General features: G+C 40.2%; 1 protein-coding gene and 1 non-coding gene across 2 annotated transcripts in view; one reads left to right on the top strand and one right to left on the bottom strand.

The window, feature by feature from the left end:
- Positions 1-26846, top strand: part of NOL10 (nucleolar protein 10) — an 85658-nt gene that overhangs the window by 42037 nt on the left and 16775 nt on the right. The window contains exons 14-17 of the mRNA XM_043917069.1: positions 11832-11958; positions 15756-15835; positions 16031-16129; positions 17182-17271. Coding sequence (XP_043773004.1) covers positions 11832-11958; positions 15756-15835; positions 16031-16129; positions 17182-17271 — 396 coding nt within the window. The remainder of the gene's footprint in view (positions 1-11831; positions 11959-15755; positions 15836-16030; positions 16130-17181; positions 17272-26846) is intronic.
- TRNAG-UCC lies at positions 13401-13473 on the bottom strand. The gene has a single exon. It is a non-coding gene; the product is annotated as a tRNA-Gly (tRNA).

The raw sequence follows: 26846 nt of genomic DNA, 5'->3' as shown, positions 1-26846 counted from the left end.
TTTTACTTTCTGCTGTATCCCTGGTGACTAGAACTGTGTCTGGTACTTTGTGGGCTCTCACTGAACACACGCTGATTTGAAGGAATGTGTATTTGACACTTCATTTAAAACATTTTATTATGTAAATATTTCAAATATGCATAAGGGTAAATTAAAGATGGATAGCTGAGTGCTGAAAAATTGATCCTTTTGAACTATGGTGTTGGAGAAGGCTCTTGAGAGTCCCTTGGACTGCAAGGAGATCCAACAAGTCCATCCTAAAGGAGATCAGTCCTGGGTGTTCATGGCAAGGCCTGATGCTGAAACTGAAACTCCAATACTTTGGCCACCTGATGCAAAGAGTTGACTCATTGGAAAAGACCCTGACACTGGGAGGGATTGGGGGCAGGAGGAGAAGGGGACGACAGAGGATGAGATGGCTGGATGGCATCACCGACTCGATGGAAATGAGTTTGAGTGAACTCCGGGAGTTGGTGATGGACAGGGAAGCCTGGCATGCTGTGATTCGTGGGGTTGCAAAGAGTTGGACACGACTGAGCAACTGAACTGAACTGAAAGATGGATACAGTGAGCCTCTGTCTATCCATCTCCTTGCTTCAGTGTCATCTGCTTTTCCCCCATGCCCTTTTGGGTGGTGATTGTGGGATTGACTTGTGTTATTAGTGGTTTAAATTGCTCTATTTGAAAACTGAAATTTGAAGATTGTTGCTGTTGCCGTTCAGTCACTCAGTCGTGTCTTTGCAACCCCATGGGCTGCAGCGTGCCAGGCTTCCCTGTCCTTCACTGTCTTCCGGAGTTTGCTCAAACTAATGTGTATTGAATCAGTGATGCCATCCAATCGTCTCATCCTCTGCCACCCTCTTCTCCTGCTTCAGTCTTTCCCAGCATCAGGGTCTTTTCCAGTGAGTAGGCTCTTTGCATCATGTGGCCAAAGTTACTAAATAGAGGGAATTCCCTGGTGGTCCAATGGTTAGGACTCCATGCTTTCACTGCCAAGGGCCCAGGTTCATTTCTTGGTTGGGGAGCCAAGATCCCATGACTTCCCTGCATTGCAGAGCAGATTCTTAACCACTGGACCACCAGGAAGTCCCTGTTCTGAATTTTGAAGGATGTGTAGGAATTAACCAGTGAAGAGGTAGAAAGAAAGGGAGAGCTTTCTGCACATGGGGATTGAAATTAGAGCTTCAGATCTGTTCAGTGCACTGGGAAGGAGCTTAGGTTTTCCAAGGGTAGGGAGGGGCAAGAGATAGTAAAACTGGAGAGATAAAAGGCCTGTATCTAAACCTTTTGTACAGTGTTTTGGGTTTTGGTTTAAAGAGGAGTGGCATGCTTTTGATGGGTTTTATTCAAGGGTATGAGATCAGATATGGGGATAAGATTATTCTGCCTATAGGAAGGGGTGACTTTGAAGCAGGGGTTGTGCCTGTTAGTTGCTCAGTCGTGTCCAACTCTTTACGACCCCATGGACTACAGCCCTCCGGGCTCTTCTGCCCAGGGGATCTTCTTGACCCAGGGATTGAACCCGGATCTCCTGCATTGCAGGCAGATTCTTTACCGTCTGAGCCACTAGGGAAGCAGGACTTAGGATTGTAATTGATCAGCAAAAGTTCTGTGTGCTCCCTCTGAGATATTGGCAATGGGTGGTGAAGGAAGACACAGAAGAGACAGTAAGGAGAATATAGCCTTAGGGCTTGGTGATCATTAGGTTGTTGTTCAGTCGCCAAGTCATGTCCGACTTTTTGCGACCTCATGAACTGCAGCACGCTAGGCTTCCCTCTCTTTCACTGTCACCTGCAGTTTCCTCAGATTCATGTCCATTGAGTTGGGGATGCCATCCAGCCATCTCATCCTCTGTCGCCCCCTTCTTCTCCTGCCCTCAATCTTTCCCAGCATCAGGGTCTTTTCCAATGAGTGAGTTCTTTGCATCAGGTGGCCAAAGTATTGGAACTTTAGCATCAGCATCAGTCTTTCCAGTGAATATTTAGGGTTGATTTCCTTTAGGATTGACTGGTTTGATGTCCTTGCAGTCCAAGGGACTCTGAAGAGTCTTCTCCAGCACCGCAGTTCAAAAGCATCCATTCTTACACACTCAGCCTTCTTTATGGTCTTAACTCTGACATCCGTTCATGGCTACTGGAAAAACCATAGCTTTAGGATTGACTGGTTGGATCTTCTTGCAGGTCAAGGGACTCTCAAGAGACTTCTCCAGCACCACAATTTGAATGCATCAATTCTATGGCACTCAGCCTTCTTTATGGTCCAACAACATCCATACATGACTACTAGAAAAATCATAGCTTTGACTGTACGGAACTTTGTCAGCAAAGTGATATCTCTGCTTTCTAATACACTGTCTGGGCTTGTCATAGCTTTCCTTCCAAGGAGCAAGTGTCTTTTAATTTCATGGCTGCTGTCACTGTGCATGGTGATTTTAGAGTCCAAGAAAATAAAAATTGCCACTGTTTGCATTGTTTCCCCATCTATTAGCCATGAAATGATGGGACCGGATGCCACAATCTTAGTTTTTTGAATATAGAGTTTTAACCCAGCTTTTTCACTCTCCCCTTTCACCTTTGTCAAGAAGCCTCTTTTTAGTACCACTTTGCTTTCTGCCATTAGAGTGGTATCATCTTCATTTCTGAGGTTGTTGATATTTCTCACAACAAAAGTTGTGAGTGAGTTAAGTTCTTGAATTTTCTGGAGAGAAAAAAAGAGTGTTTGTCTTTCGTAAAGGTCTCTTCTCAGTCAATATCACAAATACAGTAAGTTCACTAAGGGCCTCAATCCTGAATTATAGGCTGGACCCCTGCTTCTTCATGAAGATCATCTGAAACCATTGCTGTTTCAGTTTGATGTTGTGTGGCTTGTTGATCAGTTGGTAACTCTGTCTGTGTGCCTCTCTCCCTTTGGGAGCGTTGTTTTACTTTAGGAAAAATGCTCTATTAAAAAAAAAAAAATCAAACGTATAAACTGAAGAAGTCCTTCATAACTGCCACTCCCACTACTGTTGTTAACAAGATAGTGTACATTCTCTTTCCCTCCATGCCTACCCCACACACCCTGCCTACACACTAGCGTGTGATTTTGCAGAATTGGAATCTCATGATGCATACTGTTCTGAGAGAGATTTTTGTCATGTAATGGTATATCAATATTATTCTGATCAGATCAGATAAATATAAAGTAAACCCATTCTTTTTAATGGTTCCACAATATTTCATTATATAGGTATGTCATAATTTATTTGCCTAGTTTCCTGTTAATGGGTATTCACCACTCATTTCTTTGAGTTCTCTAAACCAGTGCTGTTCAGAACTTTCTCTGATGGAGACATTCCAAGATCTGCTCTGTCCAACTTGGCAGCAAATAGCCGTGTGTGATTATTGAGCATTTGAAATGTGCTCGGTGTGCCCAAGGAACTGAATTTTACATTTTATTCTGTCTTAGTTAAATAAGTCTAAGTAGCCACATGTAGCTGGTGGCTACTGTATTGGACAACACAGAGTCAAGTTAGATCATCAAGCCCTTTGCTTGGATCATGTTACTTGGACCTTCATAAATTATAGTTTAATGTTACTTTGATGTGTAACAGTCATATGAAGTTTCTTTTGTAAACCTGTTTTAAAGAAATACTGTCCAGTTAGAGTTCCTTAGAGAGAGATCTATGAAATGCTTCTCAAGTTTAGTTCCAAAAGAGAGCTTCTCTTTCCAGACATATCAGTATGCTTTTTTTTATCAAGTAAATGGTGTCCCTCTACCTTATTATACATCACTTTTTGCCTTGATTGCTATGGAGTCCGATTTTTGGAGTCCAGTTTTTGGTTCTGCTACAGGGGGTGATCTTTTCCCTTTCATCACTACCCCCCAGACGACATAGCTTTCCTGTCATTCTGAGTTTGAAGATGTCATTATGTGTATGCTTTTCCTTGTAAAGTGCTTCTCTTTTTGAAAATGATTAAATTTATGTCAAGTTTTTGAAATCTATCCCAAGACTTCACTAAAAAAAGATTAATACAATATACATACTACATCCTTCCCATCACCTTGTACATACACACACATACCGTATATCCTAGTAGGGCCATTATATTGTCACGTGTAGGTATCCTGTTTATCATCATAGTGGGGAACACGCATATTTAAAATCTGAAATAGACTTTCCACCTGGGTTGTAGAAAATTACTTAAGTGCATTATGGTTGGTTACATTTTATTCAATTACGACTCGAACTTGGGTTCTTTAACCCTCTTTTGCTCTATCAGTATAATGCTCTACTTTGGCTTTCTTTGGGAATATATGGAAAATCTTCTTTTGCTTGAATTTAAAGTGCATTCTTCAGGATTTCCTAGTTCCACATGGTACCTTGTAGATAAATATTAACTGCTAAATGGTGGGGCAAAATATTTTTTTGACTCCCCGCTCCCCCCCCCCCCCCCCGCAAAATAGCAGTGTTGAGGAGTATAACCTTAATTTTAAAACATTTTACTCTTCCTATGTCTCTGCCAAGTTTCTTTAGGATACCCTTAGATTTTACATGGACTTTAGAATTAGAGGGCATCAGGATATGCTGAAAAATTTTTAATAAATTCCTTTGCCTGTAAGGAAGTAGGATAGAACCAGGAAACTGCTGATGTGGTAACCAGGATAGCACACTAAAGCCATCTGTGTAACTCCTGGCAGGAATAAAATGACAAAACAAGATCTTGGAGAGTGGGTGTTACCAGGTGTGTGATCAAAAAGATAAACACATTCTCAGATGATTAAATTGGCCGAGTGCCTTTAGCACCCATGGGGCTGTTGCGTATATTCTTATGTGCAGACATCGCCGTCAAAGTTGAGCATTTTTAGCATAGTTAGGAAACTGGGACCGGAAAAGACTAGACGCAGAGGATTTTAACATTGCTTGGAGTCTTTGGAGCTGTAGACTCTGGATGTGAACTTGAGGAAACTGCATGGAATTTCAAGTGTAACATGATAAACATCCAGTGGTATTTGCAGCAGAGCCACAGTCAGGCTGTCTAGGATAGAATGAAGAGGGCAGCACATATAGAATGAAGAGGAGACCCTACGAGAACACGTTTGTCCTATTTAACAGTGTCCTATTTAACAGTGAAAAAGTCAGGGACCATGTTAAGATTCTTCCTTTTTTCTTGAGAATTGAAGGAAGATGGAAGCTGAGGACTTTATCATTACTATTTAATGACTGTAATTTTTGGAAAAAGCAAAAATGAACAGTTTTTCATTCTCACTCAAATTAGAAATACTTAGGTTAAATGTAGTACAGTTTTGAATACTTAAAAGAACTTGAAGATATTTGGTTCATAAAGGAATGTCATGGTTTTGAATAAGATTTTTGCTTTCTCAAATTGGCCATGGTTCACTTGAGAGTAATTCTTTTTAGCCCTTTTCCTTAATTTAGCCGGACTAGTTGGTGTTTACTAAGTTTGCATGTTCTGAATATCACCAAGCTCAAAGTCAGTAGATCTCCAGTGGATATATGCATTTATTTTTCAGTGCATATAAAAGTTATGTTTACATTATTCTATATTGTGTGCAAGAGCATTATGTCTAAAAAATATACATATCTTAATTTTAAAATATTTTATTGCTAAAAAAGAGGGGGGCTTTCCTGGTGGCTCAGTGGTAAAGAATCCACCTGCCAATGCCAGAGATAGGGTTTGATCCCAGGGTCAGGAAGAATCCCCTTGAGAAGGAAATGGCAACCCACTCCAGTTTTCTTGCCTGGAAAATCCTGTGGACAGAGGAGCCTGGTGAGACTACAGTCCATGAGATTCCAAGAAAGCAACTGAGCACACACACTCATACTTGGTTGCTAAGTCGTGTCTGACCCTTTGTGACCCCCACGGACTGTAGCCTGCCAGGCTCCTCTTTAGAGGAGTTTTCTAAAGAAAACTGGAATGGGTTGCTGTTTCCTTCTCCAGGGGATCTTCTTGATCCCAGGGATCAACAGCTTACTAACCGTCATCTGACAGCGCAGGGTTGTCACACACCTTCAATTTCTAAAGAACATAGTATCAGCAAAGTACAATAAAATGAGGTCTGTGCCTGTATTGGAGAATTCCCAGATAGCAACATTGGGAAGGCTCTCTCTGGGCATCTTTAGTTTTCTACAGAGAATCCCCCAGTTTCTCACCAGGAGTGTTGGGGGTTTAGGCTGGCAGGGATGGAAGCCTAGCAGCACGCGTGTGGCTCCTGGCCTTCTGGGAGTTGGAAACAGGGCAGAGGGCCACACACTTTGATGTGTAGGCCGCCAGTTAGTTTGCCGATTCCAGCCCTACAGCTCAAGTCACCATTGCCGGGTATCCACTCACGTGGAGCAGCTTTCCTTCACTGTCTCCAGGGAATGGTCCTCTGGTTTCTTAAGGGGCTTCATCAGCTCCATCATCTCCCCTCTGTTCGGGCCCGTCTTCCCAGATACATGGAGCCTGGGAGAGCTGGGTCTCAAGGACACTAAGGAAAGAATCTAGTCTCCTCTTTGTTATTACCTCTGTAATTTATACTGTGTTAAATCTGTTAACCACTGTATTTTCTTCTTTTGTTCTTTTTGTCTTTGCAGGTTATTATCTTTTATATTGATTTACTGTCATTTTAACTAGGCTTGGGAGGGAGAGGAGATAATATATAGTTAGTGTGCCACTAAAGTGTTTGTTGGCTGATGGTGGTAGGGTGGCATAAGTAATCTTACTTTTTCCTTTTCACCTGGCCTTACTTTATGATCGAGCTTCACTGGTGGCCCAGGGTAAAGAATCTACCTGCCAATGCAGGAGACCTGGGTTCAATCCTTGGGTTGGGAAGATGCCCTGGAGAAGGAAATGGCAACCTGCTCCAGTGTTCTTGCCTGGGAAATCCCATGGACAGAGGAGCCTGGCAGGCTGCAGTCCATGGGGTTATAGTCAGACACAACTTAGCAACTAAACAACAATTATTTTATTTTATTATCATTTTATTTCTGTGTCTAAACTACTTTTCAAAAACAATCAAAATTGAAACCATGGCAGATGATAATCTTTCTCCTTTTTAAAATATTTTTAAATGTTAAATTGCTCTTTTGCTAATCTGATTTTTAGGAATGAGAGAACAAAGCACTACAAGTCAGGTACCTTTAAATGACTCATAATTACTCACACAAATGCATGTAAACTTGGATATGCAATTAGGCAGCTCATTATGTTGCAAATACAATTACATGCTCAAATTCATGGTCACTCCCTTGGCTCACCCAGCTGTCTCTCTTGTCTTAGGCTTATTTATGATCGGTTATTAGTAATCCCCAGCTGTCAGAATTTGAAAATACATGCTGGTGCTAGTGGTGTCATTCAGCTAATAATGGAGGGAAAGTTTGAAAAGGAAGTTTGCCTTTGAGTTTATGTATGCAGGGTTGGTCGTCTTAGTTGGCAAAATCCCATTCCCCTTCTGAAGGTGCAGGCTTTCCATTTAGAAAAATTACCATTAATAGTGGTTAATGATATTTACAGTACAGTATGTTCCATCATCTCTGATCTGCCATTCTGAAGTCCGAAAAGCTCTTAGTTGTTTTTTTGTTTTGTTTTATTATAACTCATTGGTGGCAAAATTAGAAACGCTTCATTAGGACTCAAATCTGACATGTAATGGCAAGACTCTTTCTAGTCTGTTTATCCAGATCACTAGCATGAAGACGTATGGATTTTGCCTCAGAGAACTTTTAATGTGTTTAGTTACGGACCACTGACCCAGATACCACTGAAGACTTTACATAAATGCAGTATACATAACTGTGTTACCATTTGAAAATGCCTAAGGTTCTGAGTTTCAGATGCTTTTTGGCCCCAACAGTTTCTAGTAAAGAATATTGGCCTTATAGTGAGAGTAACAGACTCCACGTTAGCTATGGGTTAAAATTCTAGTAGGAGGAAACTGTAACTGCTATATGTATTAGACCACTTGGGTATTTTACATACAGTTAGTTTCCCATTTTGATTCACAGTTACTGTGAAAAAAGAAAGAAGCTATTTATTGTATGCTGATACAGTTCTAGTAAATGGAGTAATTAAGAGTTTTCTTAGTTACTAAAGTTTTTTAAATTGTTTTTTAGGTAATTAGTTTAAAACTCAAGATAACAATTTCATATTTAATTGCTGTTCTATACTGTCAGTGACTTTTAGATTAATAGTAGGAAATACTCTCAGTATTCTTAAAAGTAAATGGAAAAAACTATGTCATCTATATTGAGTTAGTACAGTTGGTTCTTTGTCTCTAATAATGTCAATAATTGTTATTTTAATCACCCTGATCTGTTAAAACCATCCATTCAGTAATCCTCAATGCTTAGTTCTGCCTTAACCCAGCTTTAGGTGTGGCACAGTGGTTTTTCAAAAGAAGAATGAGGGAAGGGGTACTGTTTCTGTCAACTGAGAATTTTAATATTCATTGTCTTTCCTCCCCACTCTTCATCATTTTTGTCCATTACCAGAATATACGAGAATTTTGAGGTTTTAAAGTAGGCATATATGCTTAACCTCTTACAGGTAGCTTGTAATCATGCAGACAGATAATCTTGGGCACGTGGCATGTATTTTCATGTACCTTCAAATTGGTTCCTGTACCCAAATGGATTAGAGCAAGCAGATAATTGGCTGCATTTGAGTCAAGGGCTTCCCATAGCACACCGATAAAGATTCTCTCCTCTTTTGGAGGGTAGGTATTTCTGTTTAAATTGGTTGTCATGAAAGTTGCCGAAGTTGCCGAGAGACACCTCAGTATCCTTTATAGCAGTTTGTTGAGTCAGTTTCCAATTCTGTACTTTTACTGACCTGTGAGTTTAGAAAGTGCTTTATAAATAAACAGTGGAAGATCATTGACAGATCACTGAAGTTTAAAATAGAAGAATCTTCACCAAGTTTCTGAAACGAAACTCTTACGGTGCATAAAAATGTAGATCATCAAAGAATAATCAGTTTAAAAAAAAAGAATAATTAGTTTTGACTGCAGTAGAGAATATAACAATATAATGATACTACAGAAAACCTAGAATCTTTTGAGACAGTAGTAATAGTATGTCGGTTGTAAAAAAAAAAAAAAGATGTTTTCTTCAAGTTGTGAAGCCAGAATTTTAAGAATAAGTTAAATATATTTTTAAATCTTAGTTGAAGGATTAACATTTTATGAGTAAGGATGGTGAGGAATTTTTATTATTTAATTTATACATGAATTAATATTGTGGTTATTACAGATACATCAGGGCTGTGCATGATGTGGTTAAACCCTCTTTGTTGGTTAAGCTGAGCACTGTTTTTGCAATTTATTGGGGGTAGACCTTTGCGGAAAGCTCTTATGTGGATAAAACCTCTAGTTAATGCCAACTAAATCAGTCATTTCAACTTTGTTATCATCATTTTGATGTTTTTTTCTCTGAGTAGGAAGTAGGGAAACGTGATTAATAAAATCAGCCCATTAGCCTTTCTTGTTTTTGATGGAACTATTTCCTCCTGTAAAATTTGATGGTTGTGAATTTGATGGCCGAGATTATTTACCTAGCCAGACTTGTCCCTAGAGAGGCAATCTGAAACAATTCCATTAGAATCCAGATAACGATCAAGACGAGTGTTGTGAAACATAATAAAAAAGAACCACGTGAAAGTAAGTTCAGATCTGGTCTGATATTTTGATACTCCTACATCTCTTCCCCCAAGAATAGTCAGTAAACACAGAATAGTATCTTTTCATTGTCTTTGAACCCCATGTTTATGACTGATTTAAGGTTTAAATGCGAAACTATTGTGAGGTCCTAGACCATTTACAAAATAACTTTTGCCAGACAAGACCCTTTAAGTCTTGTTTGGAAATCTTAAATGCATTCATATGTGTTTTATGTATGAATAGATTTATTTATGAAATACTTAACACCTGCTACTTGGCAGGCAGTGTTCTAGGCACTGGAAATTAAGCACTTAAAACAGGTGAAGTTTGGACCCTCCCGTAAGAACCTACCTTGGATCTCACGTCCTGGGAAAGTGCCAATAGTGACTACACCTGCTCCTCTCTGAGAGAGAAGACTGCCGTCCTGGGCCTTACAGCAGCACGTGGTAGAGCCTCACTTGGGCAGATCTGTGACTGATGGAACGCAGATTGCTTTGTAGCTCCGGTGCCTAAACGCTCACTCTCAGAAGGTGCCCCATGGTTTTCCTAGCTTGCTCACATGCTCATTCCAACCGGAAGTCCTTTCAGATATACTTATCCCAGCCCAGCCTGTTTCATCTAGCCCTCACTTGCCTTCCACATGGACTTAGTGCAGTCTCAGTCCATTGCTTTAAGGAGCTGAGTGTGTGTGCATGTGCATGCGTGTGCACACACATACACGCTGTCTGCTCCAGTTAGGTTTTTAAGTCCTTGGGGGATAAGACCATGGTCGGGGACTTTGGTTTAGCACAGTGTTTTATATCTAGTAGTAATTAATATCAGTATTTGTTGACTTCAAGTGACTGTCCTAAAATTGCTTAATATCAGAACAGTTTCTTTAAAGTGGTCTACATTGATTTTTTTTTATTGCCTTACATTTCTTGAAGATTTGTCTTTTATGGTTAGTCAAACGACTAAGTGTATCAAGACCTTTCCTTCTGTTTTTAAGAATTATATAGATTATGCTAGTAAGAAAATTCTCAGTGGTACTTTTTAATTGTCATTAAGAGTTGTTTTTCTTGTTCATGAGCCCCATAGCCTTTGGCAGGAGTAGTGGGATCATTCTCTTTCTAATCAGGCAAAATAATAAAATTATAAATTAGTATGGCTATATCTAACATCTGCTTTTTTCTTTTTTTTTTTTTAATGGTTGAAGAGGATATTAGGGGCCATTTTTCTTTGATGTAACTCTCTTCCTCCTGCCTTCCCTTCTCCAAAAAGTTTAAGCTAGATTTAATAATTTCCACTATGAGTTTTGTTTTTTTTTCCCCCCTGTTTAATTGATTACTATCAGAGTACACAGGCAGGTAGATCCATTTTGTAAGAGCCCAGAGTTCTCTCTTCTGAAAGCCTCTACCATGATCTTGGCTTTCCCGCTGAGTGTTATTTCCTTTGGGATAAATGTTGACCTCAGTGGGTGAGGCATCTGGTGGGAAAGATTTGTATCAAGGGCAAAAAAGTGAAAAACAATCATTATTTTATGGAAGTAATTGGGTTACAAATTGAAGTATTCATATCTTATTACTTGGTTATAAATTCTCTTTAATCCTTTGTTCCTCAGCCTTTCATTGGGACTAATTGTGGATCTTGGTCACCAGTTTTAGGTTAAATCTGAAGAATTCTATACACAGAATTTTAATTTTTTCATAAATTAAATGAAATGGACCATACAAGATAGAATGTAATTATCAAGTCATTAGTTGAAAACTCTTAGGAAAGGGTGATTCTCCTTTTGTTTAGACTTTTGTTTGTCATGCATGACAAACTTAAAAAATCTGCTATGCCAAGTGTATGCCTTTGTAAATTCTATTTATGTTTTGAATGAGGGAAGTGGTGGAACTATATAGATGGATGTTATTCTTAGTACCTGAATTATTATTTATTTTTCATAGTTCTCATGTAAGAATATTCATTAATATCATTGTACCCCAGACTGAGGTTTTTTTTCCGTTGTAAACAAGCCTAATCTTCTTCCTACTTTGTTTATTCTCTTCCATTATAGACTTGATGATGCATTTTGCAGTTATTTCTCAGTACTTCTGATGGAATCAAGGATTTTAAAAGTGTATTTACGGAAACTGGTTGTAAAATAACTGACTCTTAGTTGATATGATGAGGGTATACACTTGCTAACCTTTTCGTCAACCCGGCAGGTTTTGGGTCCTGCTCCCAGGTGGTGTTCCTTCTTGGACAACTTGACAGAAGAATTAGAAGAGAACCCAGAAAGCACAGTTTATGATGATTACAAATTTGTCACCAAGAAAGACCTTGAAAATTTAGGTAAAAGAAAATTACAATGAAATGTTTATAAAATTATTTCTACTTGTTTTGAATTTTGAACATCAAAAGTGATGGAGTCACATTCATCTGATGTTACAGATCTTCTTTCTGACAAATCAGGTATTAAACATAGTACATATAGTGTCTGCTTGGAAGATTCAGATAAGTTCAATCTACTGAAGCGTTTTTGTATGTTAAGTGAGGAACAGTTTTTTTGGCCTACCACCTGTGTATAGGAAAATACCAGTTCCTGGAAGCAGTGACTTTCTTTCAAGTACTATTTGAATATAATAAGATTGTGAGAAATCTCAGAGACTGCACGTAAATGCTTTTTGTCTCCCTTGTAGGTTTGCGTATTAATAGACCAAATCCACAACTTAGAAACCATGGGTTGAATCCTCAAGTATGTAGAACCTTAACTGTTATTTGAATTTAAAGAATACAAACCAAAAATGCTTCTTAATAATGGCCAACATTAAAATAGGGCTTACATTTGCCCAGGCAGTATTCTGAATGTTTTATATACATTTTATTTAATCCTCACACCTGTTGGGTGGATACTATTATGATTTCATTTTCTAGGTTAAGAAACTGAGGCATGGAAAGATTAAAGTAACTTCCCAAAGGCTTCAGTGGTGGTAAATGTGAGGGTTAGAATTTAAACCTAGAGTCCGTGCTCTTAACTAACCTCAGCCATCCTGACACCCTGAAGAACATATTTGTCTTAGTTGGCTAGCACTAGTTTGCAGGATGAGAGTAGGTTTTGTTAATCTTGTTCTCTTGAAAAAAGGCTGCATAGCAAATTATTGAGAGTACGAAAATAGGATCCATTCTCTGCAAGCCTAGGCAGCTTAGTTGTCTTTAGAACAGAGAGATATACAATAGCAGTTGAATGTTAAAAGAAAATAGAATCATGTAACAGATTAGACGAGAGTCTTAAACTTTATATTTAAACCATATCTTTTAGCGCAGTTAATTCAGGCAAAATTATTTTCTGCCAGCTACCACCAAAATAATTCCTTAAATTTTAATGTGTTTAAGAAGGAAAGAGTTGTGTTTAGCCTTTTGAAAAGTGACTTATGGATGAAATAAGGTAAAATAAATCTTTCTATGGAAATGCCTTCTTAAATATCTCCAGCGTAATTTTTATAGTATGGTTGTGTGACACTCACCTACATTCTTACACTGGAGAATAAAAAGACATTTTTATTTTGTGGATTTTTAAAAACTACTGTGTTTAGTATATTTTGGGTGCTTTTTCAGTCTCTTGACTATGTTTATTTTGGGTGAGGAAGGCAGTTATAAAGGTTTAAATACGTTTTGTTAAAATACATTCATGCTGCCAATTTTTTTCTTCAGATGCTTATTTTTTTAGTTGCTTCAGATGCTTAGGATCTTTAGTTGTGGCATGTGAACTCTTAGCTGCAGCATGTGGGATCTTGTTCCCCAACCAGGGTTCAAACCTGGGTCCCCTGCGTTGGAAGCACGGAGTCTTAGCCACTGGACCATCAGGGAAGTCCCCACACTGCCTATTTTTAAGACTATGGAAATAGATATAATATTCAACAAAATAAATTATACTAGAAATCATTTTCATGTAGATTATTATAGCCATTGGTTATATTTTTCAATAGATTTTACCATCAGTATTTTCATTTATCAAATAAGTAGCTTATGTTAAAGTAAAAATAAGGCCATGGAACTGACTTCCCTTGTTTCTCAAGATTATAGCATTTGAAAAGTTGCAGGTTCTGTCATTTCCTAGCTATGGCCTTTAGCAGGTCCTGTACCATGCCATTTCCCAAAATGTGTTTCATGGACCCCTGCTTCTGTCAGAAGTGCTAGATGGGCAGCATAGTGGCTGATACAGGCTTTAGGGAGGCTGACATGGGCTCACACCCCACCTCTACCGCGAAATAGCTCTGTGACTTGACCAGTTTACTTAATTACATTGTGCCTTCGTTTCCTCATCTATAAAATAATAATCATGGCACCTACTCATCGAGTTGCTTAGAGAATGAATCAGATCATGCCTGAAAATTACTCAGCACAGTATTTAAACAATCCATAATGTTACCTATCATTTTAAGAGATTTGTGGCAAATAAGTTTATTTGAGAAATGTTCAGTTTAACCAAGTTAAATCAGTTTCTCTTCTGTGGACTTTGAGCCTTTAATGTCATTATACACTGTAAATCACTAGGAGGGAGGAAACTAACTTAATCACAGAACCTCGTCTTCCTCCAAGATCTGTTGGGACCGGTGTTGTCTGGAGCTAAGGATGAGAAAACCTGATGCCAGATCTCTCCTTACAATTGTTTTAATGTGAAAAACTTCCTGCTGGATTTTATTCATGACCTAACTTGGAATGGGAATAATTCTGGGCCATAAATATAAGTTCTGTATACTTAATAGAGGAAATAAAAAATTATAAAAACACATGTGCAGGTACCTCAATGCAGATTGTTGTGCATTTGGACATTTCATTAAGGTTCAGCCCTCCCCACTGCACCTTTAAGTTTCCACTGTGCAAATTCAAACAACGGAGTTTTATTGACCTAACGTTCTAAGAAAGTACTTTTCTGACCAAGACTTATAATTACCTTATGAAATTATCCTAAATTTAGGTTTGCCTTTTGATGTTGTTCTATAATGTATACTGTTTTGTACACCTATGTGATTTTACCTAGACATTATTTTTAGCCCTGGAGGGTTATTTCTAAAATTTGGAAATCAGGGTAATGCTTTCCTTGGAGGCTACTAAGCCCCTTAGTATTATATAAACAAAAGTGCTGTTCATGTGAATTATTTCATAGGCGGTCTTATTCTGAAGATGAATATTCTTGTAACCTTTCTCTGTGTAAATATTTGCAGTTAATAATTTCTATGACATAGGCAGGGCATCCTTATGTGACCCCCCCCACCACTAATTGTAAATGAAATCTACTGAATCTTGGGAACCTTGTGAAAGATACTCTTTAAAGCAGGGCTGCTAGACACTCATTGGCTTAGACTTTTCATTCATCCATAATGCAGTATGTGTGTATTTAGTATATGTGTTGGTATACATTTGCCAGTTATTCTCTTTTGGGGGAACACATACCCTTTCTACTTTATTGTTGTGACACAGTTTTTCTTTTGTTTTTGGAAATTATGGACCATCCCCCTCCCCCACCCCACTCCCGCCCCTACCCCAGCCCTGTTCTTACTTGGCAATATGAAAGTTGGCAACCTAGTGTTGAGTCTCAGTATTATTTTTAGATTTGAAACTGGCTTATGGAAAAGGGCTTCCCTGGTGGCTCAGAGGGTAAAGCGTCTGCCTGCAATCCAGGAGTCCCGGGTTTGATCCCTGGGTCGGGAAGATCCCCTGGAGAAGGAAATGGCAACCTACTCCAGTATTCTTGCCTGGAGAATCCCATGGACGGAGGAGCCTGGTAGGCTACAGTCCACGGGGTCGTAAAGAGTGACATGACTGAGTGACTTCACTTTCATGGAATGAAAAAAACCTGAGAACCAGTAGTGTGGGGAGCCCTTCTTTACTAGTCTGTTATAGTTCATGAATACCTTTCCATCATTTTTATGCTTAGTACAATATGACATTAAAAATAAGTAAGATAATGTTGCTGAAGTAGATTAAAATTTTCTTTGCAGTTGTTAAAGAAGATAAGTGGTTCTAATCCTTAAATTTTTACTTAGAAGTGAAATTATAATCAAATTGTTATCTGTGAAAAACTGCTGAATTTTAATCAGGATTAGGATTTCATAAAGATCTGCCCTCTTCTGGTTAACTTCCCCCAGGGCTCACACATCTCATTGGATCACCTTTTCTTCGGGCATATATGCATGGATTTTTCATGGATACAAGGCTCTACCACAAGGTAAGTACAAAGCTACAGTTATTTAAGGTGACTGATAATTGCTTTGTGGCCATTTCTTCTCTACTTATGTATATTTTTATAAAACTTACTTAAGATTTGTAAAAGATCTATCCTTTGGCATAATATTCATGCTGTATATGAGACATGCTGCTAAATGTAGTTCTCTTGGTTTTAATTTTCTTCTACTCCAAAAAGGTGAAATTGATGGTAAATCCATTTGCTTATGAAGAATATAGGAAAGATAAGATCCGGCAGAAGATAGAAGAAACACGAGCACAAAGAGTGCAATTAAAGGTAAATATTACAGTCAGTATTGAATCTACTAGAGAAAGGTTCTTCATTTTTATTTTGTTTATTATTCGGAGAAGCTTGCCATCCATTTCTTACTTTCCCCATCCTTAGTTTACATCATTCACTAATATTTCTGATATGTTTTATTTGTCGTGAGGGTGGATGCTCTAGTTTCATCCTTATGGTAAAGATAGTGGTGTTGTGGCAGGTAATGCCAGGTGAGCTGATACTGTCGATCCTACCAAGAAAATACAATGCTGTTTTCAAACAGGTGTTTTTAGACTTTGGAGTGCTGGGGCTTTTCTAATCCCCATTTCTTGGTGACACATGGGAGTGTCTTAGGCTAGCTGCTTGGATCATGGGAAACAGTCATCAGACTATGCCAGGGCCCAGACAGGAATCAGGCCACATTAGTTCTATTATCAGAGAGAATTTAATGTATAAGAATTGTTACCCAGGTATTAGAGAGGTGAAGAGGCAAAAACGCTGATAAAGGAGGCGGTGGCTACAGGGAGCAGCTAACTTGCCAGCACCTGGCAGTAAGAGACAGGCGGGCCTAGAGACTCGGACCTCGGAAGAGGGCTGACAGCTGGCGGTGGGGCCCTCGAGGTAGGACGAGGCTGTTCCTGGGAGTGTGGGGAAGCCACAGACTGGACTCCCTTGCTCTGCTGGAGCCGTCGTTACTGCCAGGAGACAGAACTATTGACGCAGGACACCAGCCCTGCGGCCAGCAGAGGGGAAGCGGAAACCCCGTCTCCTCCTGCCTTCCCGCCTGATCGAGATCGACCACCAAGGGATATGATCGTTTCTAACTGGACATTTTGTAAAACATACGCACACACTTTCAGTGCAGAAACTAGTAGCAAGCTTTTGCTTTTTTCAGACTGTTAGTTAAAAGCAGTGAATTAAAAAAAAAAAAAAGCAGTGAATATGTGTGTGTATATTGGCCAAGGCAGTCTAGGACATGGAGTCCCTTTGTCCCTACTCTTTGCTTTAACCTCCAAAGCTCAACTGTAGTTATTGCAGTACAACTTTTTTTTTTTCTCCTCTGCTAGAAATTGCCAAAAGTTAACAAAGAGCTGGCACTTAAATTAATTGAGGAAGAGGAGGAGAAGCAAAAATCTACCTGGAAAAAGAAAGTTAAGGTAAGATTTTATAAGGCAAAGAAAATATTGATAAATTATTTCTCTGTTTTCTTGATGGTAAATTGTATCCTTTTACTTTGAAAATGTGTTTAGTTTTCCTTGTTTCCTCTGCTTATTAGATAGTATATACTCAATATGGAAAGTTTGTGAAACAGAGAGAGTATAAAGAAGAAAGTCACTCATGTACTTCTATCCAGAGAAAGGCATCACTAATAGTTTAGTGAATTTCCTTCCTGTCTTATTTCTCTTAAAATTATAAACTGTAATAGGATATATATGTATAAAATATTTATCTTGGTTCTGTAAAATAACACACGTGGCTTCACATTTTACTAAACAATCTTTATAAATATTTTGAGAGCTGCATATTTTATCTTTGGATGTATTTTAAATATCCCTTTTATTGTTAAATATTTAGTTTGTTTATTGTTTTTCTTTGTAGTCACTAGGTTTGTTTATAACTGAAAAAGTAACCAGCTTTCGTTTAGACTTGGCATTACTGGGCGCATGCACTCTAAGGATTAACTGCTCTCTACCTTCCATTCCTGATGTAAAATGGACGAAGGTCCGTCATAAACTAAGTAAGGGTCAGCTGGTGGATTTTTTCTCATTTTCCCAGAGAAGTGAGAGCTTCCTCATTCTTCTCCGTGCTGTTTCCCCATCAGCTTACATCAGGCAGGCAGATAAGTGGGCCGGACTCTTCTCTGGAATGAGTTGTAAAGATCCCATCTCTCCTACGAGCCTGCAGGACCTGCCTGCGTAGATGGCCAAACTTTGTATCTTGACAGATGGCCAGCTGTGTCAAGCTGTCCGGAGAGTTTTCTTAGTGTTTATTCTTTCTCTGTTCTCTCTCTAGTTTTTTAACCAGGTAAGTGAATGGAGACAAGTGAGCCCTTTGTGTGTTTATTTTTGTACCGCTCTCTTCAGCCGCGTCAGGGGGCTGCAACTGAAGGGTCTCGTGTCTGGTCCCCCTTGCTCACCAGTTGTGTCATCGTGGGTGACGCTGAGCTTCACTGGGTCGTAGCTTGTCCTTCTCTATGCGGAGTAGGACTGAGGTGGGGACGGGGGAGCCTTCGTAGTGCTATGATTGTGTTTGTGGCTGTGTACCTTCCTAATTTCATCAGTGTATCACATGTATGCGTAGAGCTTAAAGTGTTCAAAATATAAGTGCTTCTGGCTCTCTTGACGTTCTCTTTGGCATGCTCCCAGTGATTTTCTTGTTAGCCCAGCCTGAGGATGGTTAGGGAGGTAACTTGTCAGCTTTATAAGTCATTCCCCAAGCTTCACGGATATGATCTTTGGATTTACATGCCCTGAGGTTGCAGTGGGAAGGGAGAGGAGCTGGTTTACGCTGCAGAGGTCTTCTTTTCCTATCTACAGTTTATGCGTCTCAGTCTGTATGACATTCAGTGTTAAAGAGAATATGACACAAATTAATGTTTAATTTTGATACTTTGTGCAGCATGGCTTACACAGTGTACAGGAGCCTTTCTTAAAGGTTTTAGGATTATGAAGATGCAGAGGAAGCCCCTTTTCTCTCTGCCCCCCTCTTCACACTCTTGCTGAGATTAGGGACAGCCAGAGGAGATGGAGAACATAGTTGGCGTTTGCTGTGCCCAGGGGTGCAGGATGGTAGCAACAACCCCGAGAGCTGAAAACATGCAGAATGACCTGCAGAGTCCATGGGAAAGTCATGGTTGTCTGTGCCTTTAAAACAATTTATAGGGTTATCCTATAAAGAAGCATCCAGCTACATGCTGTTCATACTGCAAGTGCAAAGAGGAAGAACCTGAGAAATCCCTCTCTTCTTCCATCAATTTCCCTTCAGCTGTTGGAAGCTGGAAGCATGGTGTTTGTAGTGGTGTGAATTCTAGAATACTGCTAGAAAGGGGTGTTTTCATTGACTTTTCAGTGACTTGCTGACCCAAGTCAGTCCTCATTATCGGAGTTCAGTTTCTTTGCAGAAATACTTAAATATAGGAACATCCTCTGGGGAAGGAAATGGCAACCCACTCTAGTATTCTTGCCTGGGAAATCTCATGGACAGAATAGCTTGGCGGACGACAGTCCACGGGATTGCAAAGAGTCAGACAACACTTAGCGACTAAACAACAGCAACAACAAAAAGTCTGTTGTTAGCTTGTCTGATTTGTTGTTTAACAGTTTTATCTAATTCAGATGACCTTGGAGCTTCCCTGGTGGTCCACTGGTAGGACCTAGTGCTTTCACTGATGGCACCTGGATTGCATCCCAGGGAATTAAGATCCTGCAAGGTGAGGCCCAAAAAAAAAAAAAAAAACACACAACAACAACAACAGAAAACAAAGACCTTAAAAACGGTTCCTGAATTAAGAAAAAAGTCCTTCATTATAATTGTAAAGAATACTTGAAAGAATTGTTAAATCCATCAGCACTTCATTAGTCTTGTCTTTGAACTCAGCTCTTCAAACCCTTAAGAGCCTTAATAGCTCTGGTAACTTCTGATTTAAAAGTCAGTACAGTGCAGTTATGGCCTGCTTTGACTCCAGCTGAAATTTCATGGAGGCAGACAATGAAATATGTTCCCAGATATTGCTCCCACTGATAACATAATTAAATTCTAATAAGATGTTTACCATTCACTTCATGTTGGATCTGCAATGGCAAGTGACCCACCACATAGTGTCAGGAAGCAATTATCTGAACCTTATCCAAACTTAGAAATGCGGTGGTGTTAATTCTAATTAAGAATCAATTCATTTATTCTTTCAGCTAATATATGTTGAGCTCCCAGTAGGTACAAGCACTTTGGGAGAGGCAAGCAAATGGTGATCCACTTGATCTATAAGGGTGTGCGTTGTAGCTAAGCCACTTTTCTTACAAGTGCCACTTCTTGCCCATTGGCCTTTTCTGCCAAATTTTCACCATTGCCTTAAAGTCTTGTATGGAGGTACTTCTCTCGAATTCTGCAGCAGCCCAGCCAGGTACTGTCGTGCATGACGTCAGTAGGCTAGGTGTGTTCTGTGGCTCAGAGACCTTGGGAGAAGTGTCCTACCAGCCTTAAGGATTCTTCCATACCAGCATCACCTTAGATGTTAAGTAATTATTTACCTCTCCAGGGAAAAGACATAATTATTCATAGACTCTGGGTTGGATCAGATCAGTTTAAACATCCAAAATGTTATGTTTTAAAGCTTTTCATTACCAATTAAAGATTGTGTGGTTTCTGTTGTTGTTACAGTTCTGTACACAGAGTTTTGAAAACTAGTATTTCGCCAAGGTTTGATAGGAATGTTGCCTGCCCTTCCAGCCTTCTATTCACCCTCTTCTTTCCCCTCTCCCATTTTCAGCTTCCCTGACACTCTTGCCTTTTTAGTTCATTATTTTGGTCTAAAACTCTGTTTCTTATTGCTGGCCTATGGTGCTCCTTCTTGATTTTCAAATGTCAGGCATTGTCTTTAAAAATTTATTTAAGCAATAAACTTGATCACCTCACAAGGACTCTTCAGTAACATAGCTCTCAGTTGTCTGAGAATATGGAGGCATTGTCTTTTGATAACCTTTCCTCCCTGGGTCAGGGAGGAAACTTTGTAACTTTGGGTAAGTCAGTATTCAGCATTTCAGTCAGTTCAGTTCAGTTGCTCATTCCTGTCTGACTCTTTGCCACCCCATGGACTGCAGCACACCAGCCTTCCCTGTCTATCACCAACTCCCAGAGGTTACCCAGACTCATGTTCATCATGTTGGTGAGGCCATCCAGCCATCTCATCCTCTTGTCATCCCCTTCTCCTCCTGCCTTCAATCTTTCCCAGCATCAGGGTCTTTTCAAATGAGTCAGTTCTTCACATCAGGTGGCCAAAGTATATTGGGAGTTTCAGCTTCAACATCAGTCCTTCCAGTGAATATTCAGGACTGATTTCCTTTAGGATGGACTAGTTGAATCTCCTTGCAGTCCAAGGGACTCTCAAGAGTCATTTCCAACACCACAGTTCAAAAGCATCAATTCTTCAGAGTTCAGCTTTCTTTACAGTGCAACTCTCACATCCATACATGACTATTCAGCATTTACTTTGTTACAAATATGTGTATACTCTTATACATCTCCTCCTCCTCTCCCTGAGTGCTCTCTTGTATTTGACTCTTTGCAACCCTCTGGACTGTAGCCTGCCAGGCTCTTCTGTCCATGGAATTTTCCAGGCAAGAATACTGGAATGGGTTGCCATTTCCTTCTCCAGGGGACCTTCCTGACCCAGGGATCGAACCCGTGTCTCTTGTATCTCCTGTGTTGGCAGGTGGATTCATACCACATCTCCTACATGACCTTATTTAGTCTTATTTCCCGCACAATCTTAGTCGTCCCTGGACTTAGTAATTGACTTTTTGTTAGTTTTCCGTGTACTTAATCAATAGTCAACACTCAGTTCTTTGCCACTTGTCTAAATCTTGTCTCTTCATAGTTACATGAAGATCACCAGTTGTTATATAAACTTGACTTTCCTGAAGAAGTCTCTTCTACATCATTCTGCTCAGCTCCATTCTGGAATGGTCCCCTTCAAATCCTGGTTCACAGCCAGCATCCTGGTGGTTCATTCCACCTCACCCCCATGATGGACCCAGAATCGTAAGGACCTTCAGTTTTCTGAAGGAATGTTGTTTCCAGCCCAGACAGACAAGCAGTCAGTATAAGGGGTAGTAAAGAGATCCTCACACCCACGGTTCTCAATAGCAACAACAGCAAATCACTCTTACGTGCGACTTTTCCTCAGGAAGTTCCTTAGGGTTTTCTCCTCCAATGTGAGACTAAGGCAAGAAGGAGAAGGAGTCCAAGGAAGTCTCCGGACCGGCCCAGGGCTGTGCTGGGGCTGTCTTCCACCAGAGATCCAGCCGCAGTGCTGGCCTCCTCGGGTCCCCCTCAGTACAGGAACTCAGGTGCTGGGAAACAGTCTTGGGTAAAAACTGTACATAGTTTTTGCCTACTGTGATGCATAGTCATTGGTTCAGATTTAAAAGAGTGGAAGATACAAAAAGCTGAGTGGAGACCCTGAGGGCACCTCAGTCCTGTGCGCTGACCTGGCCAATCTGTTTGGGAATGCACCAAACCGCAGTGTCTTTCAGCCTCTTTCTTCTGGTCAGACTCTGTTGCTCAGAGAGTGATGGCCTGGCTGCCAGTGTTTTGAGGACCGGGAACTGTCAGCAGGAGGGCGGGGACGTTGGGGTGAGGCGGCATCTCCCCCTTGCCTGCTTCCCCTGGGTACCAGGTGCGTCCTCAGCACACCACGGCCCCTGCCGGACGCGTCCCCCTCCAGAAGGGCCTTCACTTGGGGACGCCGGGTGCTAGACCTTCCTCTCTTGCTTCTGCATCCTCGTTGCTCCCGTCTCCTTTCCTGGCCTCCTCTTCCTTGGGGGTTCGTGTCTTTTTAAGGCCCCTCTTCTATTGTTTTAGTGGTGTTTTAGCAGAGATTGGAAGGAGATGCTCCTGTTCAAACCACTGCCTTCACTCAGAAGTTGGCATCACCTTAATTTCATAGATACCATTGCATTGCAAGTGTTGATCTGTTTTAAATGTGGAGTATTCCTCATATATGTTGCTGTGTTGGGACACAGTGTGGATAGTGAGGGTGCCCACTCAGATCTACCCAGAGCACCCTTCTCTGAGGCAGGGCTACAGTGTGACAGTACCTTACGATGTTTCCCAGACTCCAGTGGCACGTGTTTGGCATACATACACGTATATTTATAGGGCAGACTGCTAACCAGACATGTGTAAACTACTATAGGACATCACTAACTACATCTCATCCTACTGTGTTGTTTTTTTTTTAAGACGGCTGTGAAAACAAACAATTAGACTAGGAAAACTCTCTGGGGGAAATATTTTTACAGCTTGGTTATAAGAGTTTTTACTTTATATTTGTTCATCCAAGGCATTCTTGTCTTTGGGCAGTGCAACTTGTTTTAAATTAAGGGGAAAAAAGAGAATACTAGCCAACTTACTCTTTTTTTTAACATGTTTCTCTGTTATTTATTAAACATGATAATACAGTAAGATGGAAAAGAAAAGATTTCCCTTGGATTTGTATATTTACATATGTATATACATATACATTGGCTTCCCTGGTGGCTCAGACGGTAAAGCATCTGTCTGCCTGCAATGCAGGAGACCTGGGTTTGATCTCTGAATCAGGAAGATCCCCAGGAGAAGGAAATGGCAACCGACTCCAGTACTGTTGCCTGGAAAATTCCATTGACGGAGGTGCCTGGTAGGCTACAGTCAGTGGGATCACAAAGAGTCATACATGACTGCGCAACTTCACATACATATACGTTATACATTTTATATCTAAATATACATTTTATATATATATACATTTTAAATCTAAATATATAAAACATGACAATATGTAACTATAAAACCTGAAAATATATACTTAGCAAATAACTGTTATTCTGGTCTTGGGCAGTATCACCTGCCCTGTGTTTACAGATAACTCCAAAATGTATCCAGGGTAGCCCTCTCTTCTCTTCTGAGCCCTGGTGCCTGGTTTTCAGACACCTGATGGCATCCTTCAGAATACACTGAGTTAACTGGTCTTAAATGAAACATAATTTTTGTTTTTTTCTTTGTTTAACTTCTCTCATTCACTGGATTCTTCCAAAGATACTTTCTATAACAGTTTTATATTCACAGCAAAAGTGAGAGGAAGGTACAGAGATTTCCCGCATACCCCCTGTCCCCCACACATGTGTTAGGTCCACCCCCAGCCCACCTCACTGTTAATATCCTCCACCAAGGGGGGGTGTTTGTTACAGCTGATGAACCTACATTAATATGTGATAATCCCCTGAAGCCCACAGTTTACATTAGGGTTCATGCTTGATGTTGTTCATGCTGTGGTTTGAGACACGTGTGGAGAGACATGTGTCCACTATTAGAAGGTCAGGATATTTTCGCTTCCCCCACACCCTCTGAGCTACACCTCTTCATCCCTCCCCTTGACCCCTAGCACCCACTGAGCTTTTGCCTGAGTCCATTGTTTTACCTTTCCTACAGTGTCATTTAGTTGGGATAGTAGCCTTTTCAGATTGGCTTCTTTTGCTTAGTAAGGGTCTCTCTGTCTTTTTGTAGCTTGATACCCTGTTTCTTTTTAGTGCTGAATAATACTCTGTTGTCTGAATGTAACATGGTGTACTTTACTATTTTTCCATATTCCTCCTCTCATCTCCTCCACAGAGATATCTATCAATTCTAGCTTATAGTGTATCTTCACCCTTGGATACCATTTGCCCTGATTCAGGAACCTGTCTCTGTTCCCATTTCCTCAAGTGGCCTCTTCATCTTCCTCATGTCTGAGTTCTATCTCAATAGCCCACCATGTACCATGTGGCTGCAGAATCGCAAAGCAGGTTTCTTTGTGTCTGAGATTCTTGACTTACTCTTCTGTTTGTCACCTTTCTCCTCCTTATCGTCTTTTTCCCTAGTCATTTCCCCTTACCTGCAGAGAAAGGTCATGACATATTAAGTCTTTTACAATCTGGCCTGATCAAAAATTGTTTTTTCAAGTTTTGCCACTATCCTTGCATTATCAGACTGCTCACCACTCCTCAGGGGGCTGGAAATGCTCTTCCCAAATTCCTATCTGTTGAAAAGTACCCTTCTTTCAAGCCTCTTCCCCAATGTGTACTGCCCCCCCACACCTCCCCACTGAGATGTCTCTTGTTGGAATTACTTTTTACCCTTCTGCTCTTAGAGTACTTTCATATCTGCTTAGCATCCTTCATAAGGTGCCTTGTAGCTTAGAGTCTGGTTTGTTTATTACTCAAGTTGTGAGTGAGTGAGTGCCTTGGGGTCAAGAACTAGGACATATCTCTGTTTCTTCCTTGATCTTAAATCTGTTTTGGAAATGATAATAGGGAAGCCTTCAGTGTGTCTCAAATATTAATTCAGCATATCATAGAATTTTAGTAAAGGTTAGTCAGATTTTAGATACATACAGGTAATAAATAGCCCAAGTTCCTTAGTGTCTCATGGTTTGCCAATTTTTTTGTATAGTTCAGTTCAGTTGCTCAGTCGTGTCCAACTCCTTGTGACCCCATGGACTGCAGCACGCCAGGCTTCCCTGTCCATCACCAACTCCCGGAGCTTGCTTAAAATCATGTCCGTCGAGTCAGTGATGCTATCCAACCATCTCATCCTCTGTTATCCCTTTCTCCTCCTGCTTTCAGTCTTTCCCAGCACCAGGGTCTTTTTCAGTGAGTCAGTTCTTCACATCAGGTGGCCAAAGTATTGGAGCTTCAGCTTCAGCATCAGTCCTTCCATTGAGTATTCAGGACTTATTTCCTTTAGGATTGACTGGTTTGATCTCTTTGCCATCCAAGAAACTCTCAAGAGTCTTCTCCAACACCACAGTTCAAAAGCATCAGTTCTTTGGTGCTCAGCTTTCTTTTTAGTCCAACTCTCATGTCCATACATGACTATTGGAAAAACCAAAGCTTTGACTAGATGGACCTTTGTTGGCAATTTTTTGTATAGTTGTTATTACAAAAACAGCATTCTGAACTCAACAACTTAGAGCCATATTTACTCTCAGTAGTGGAGAAATAGGCAGTAAGATAAAGTCTGTTAGGTAGAGCCAGGGGCCACCACAGATAGGTTCGTTTTCTCCAGCCTGATCCTTAGGCTGTCTAATTACAAACCATGTCAAATAGGTTAGTTTATCTTATTTCCAAGACTACTGCAGATTAGGACAGTAGGAAGCCCTGAGTGTATACAGTTATCATCTGTTTAAGTTTATAGTTGGGCTACCATGATAGCTCAACTGGTAAAGAATCCGCCTGCAATGCAGGAGACCCTGGTTTGATTCCTGGGTCGGGAAGATCCGCTGGAGAAGGGATAGGCTACCCACTCCAGTATTCTTGGGCTTCCCTTGTGGCTCAGGTGGTAAAGAATCCGCCTGCAATGCGGGAGGCCTGGGTTTGATCCTTGGATTGGGAAGATCCCTTGGAGAAGGGAAAGGCTACCCCCTCCAGTATTCTGGCCTGGAGAATTCCATGAACTGTATAGTCCATGGGGTCGCAAGGAGTCGGACATGACTGAGTGACTTTCACTTCACTAAGTTTATAGTACATTTCTTAGAAAATGTTCTGTTCAGAAGTGATACAAATAAAAAGGAATTCAGTGTCAGTCCTGAGCTATCCAAATGGGTCTCAATCGTAAAGCTTTATTTTGTCGAAATCTCAGTCGTACACTATATCCTTTGAGAACAATGAAATGGCCTAGGGAAAAATTGATGAGGCTACCCTATAAGGGAAGGAAATATCTGTTGTGTTTCCAAGTAACTCAGAGTCAGTAAACTTACACCATCAGCTCCCCCCGACCCATGTTAATTCTTAACTTATTATTGGTGCATGCTTCCTTTCCCAGTTTTGGAATCTGAAGTTGACAGACTAATTCTCGTTCAGCATAGTAGTCATGCTTAAAAGCCATGTTTCAAAACCATGTATTTCCTTGAGAAATGTTTTTACATCAAAAAATGTTAACTAAAAAAAAATCTTTCCGACGTATTAAGCATAAAGTTAGCGCAAAAGACTCATTCTTA

Source organism: Cervus elaphus, chromosome 11, assembly GCF_910594005.1.
Source record: "Cervus elaphus chromosome 11, mCerEla1.1, whole genome shotgun sequence".
Classification (NCBI taxonomy): Eukaryota; Metazoa; Chordata; class Mammalia; order Artiodactyla; family Cervidae; genus Cervus; species Cervus elaphus.
The sequence above is the reverse complement of the archived record's forward strand: the minus strand, read 5'-3'. Positions and strand labels throughout refer to the sequence as shown.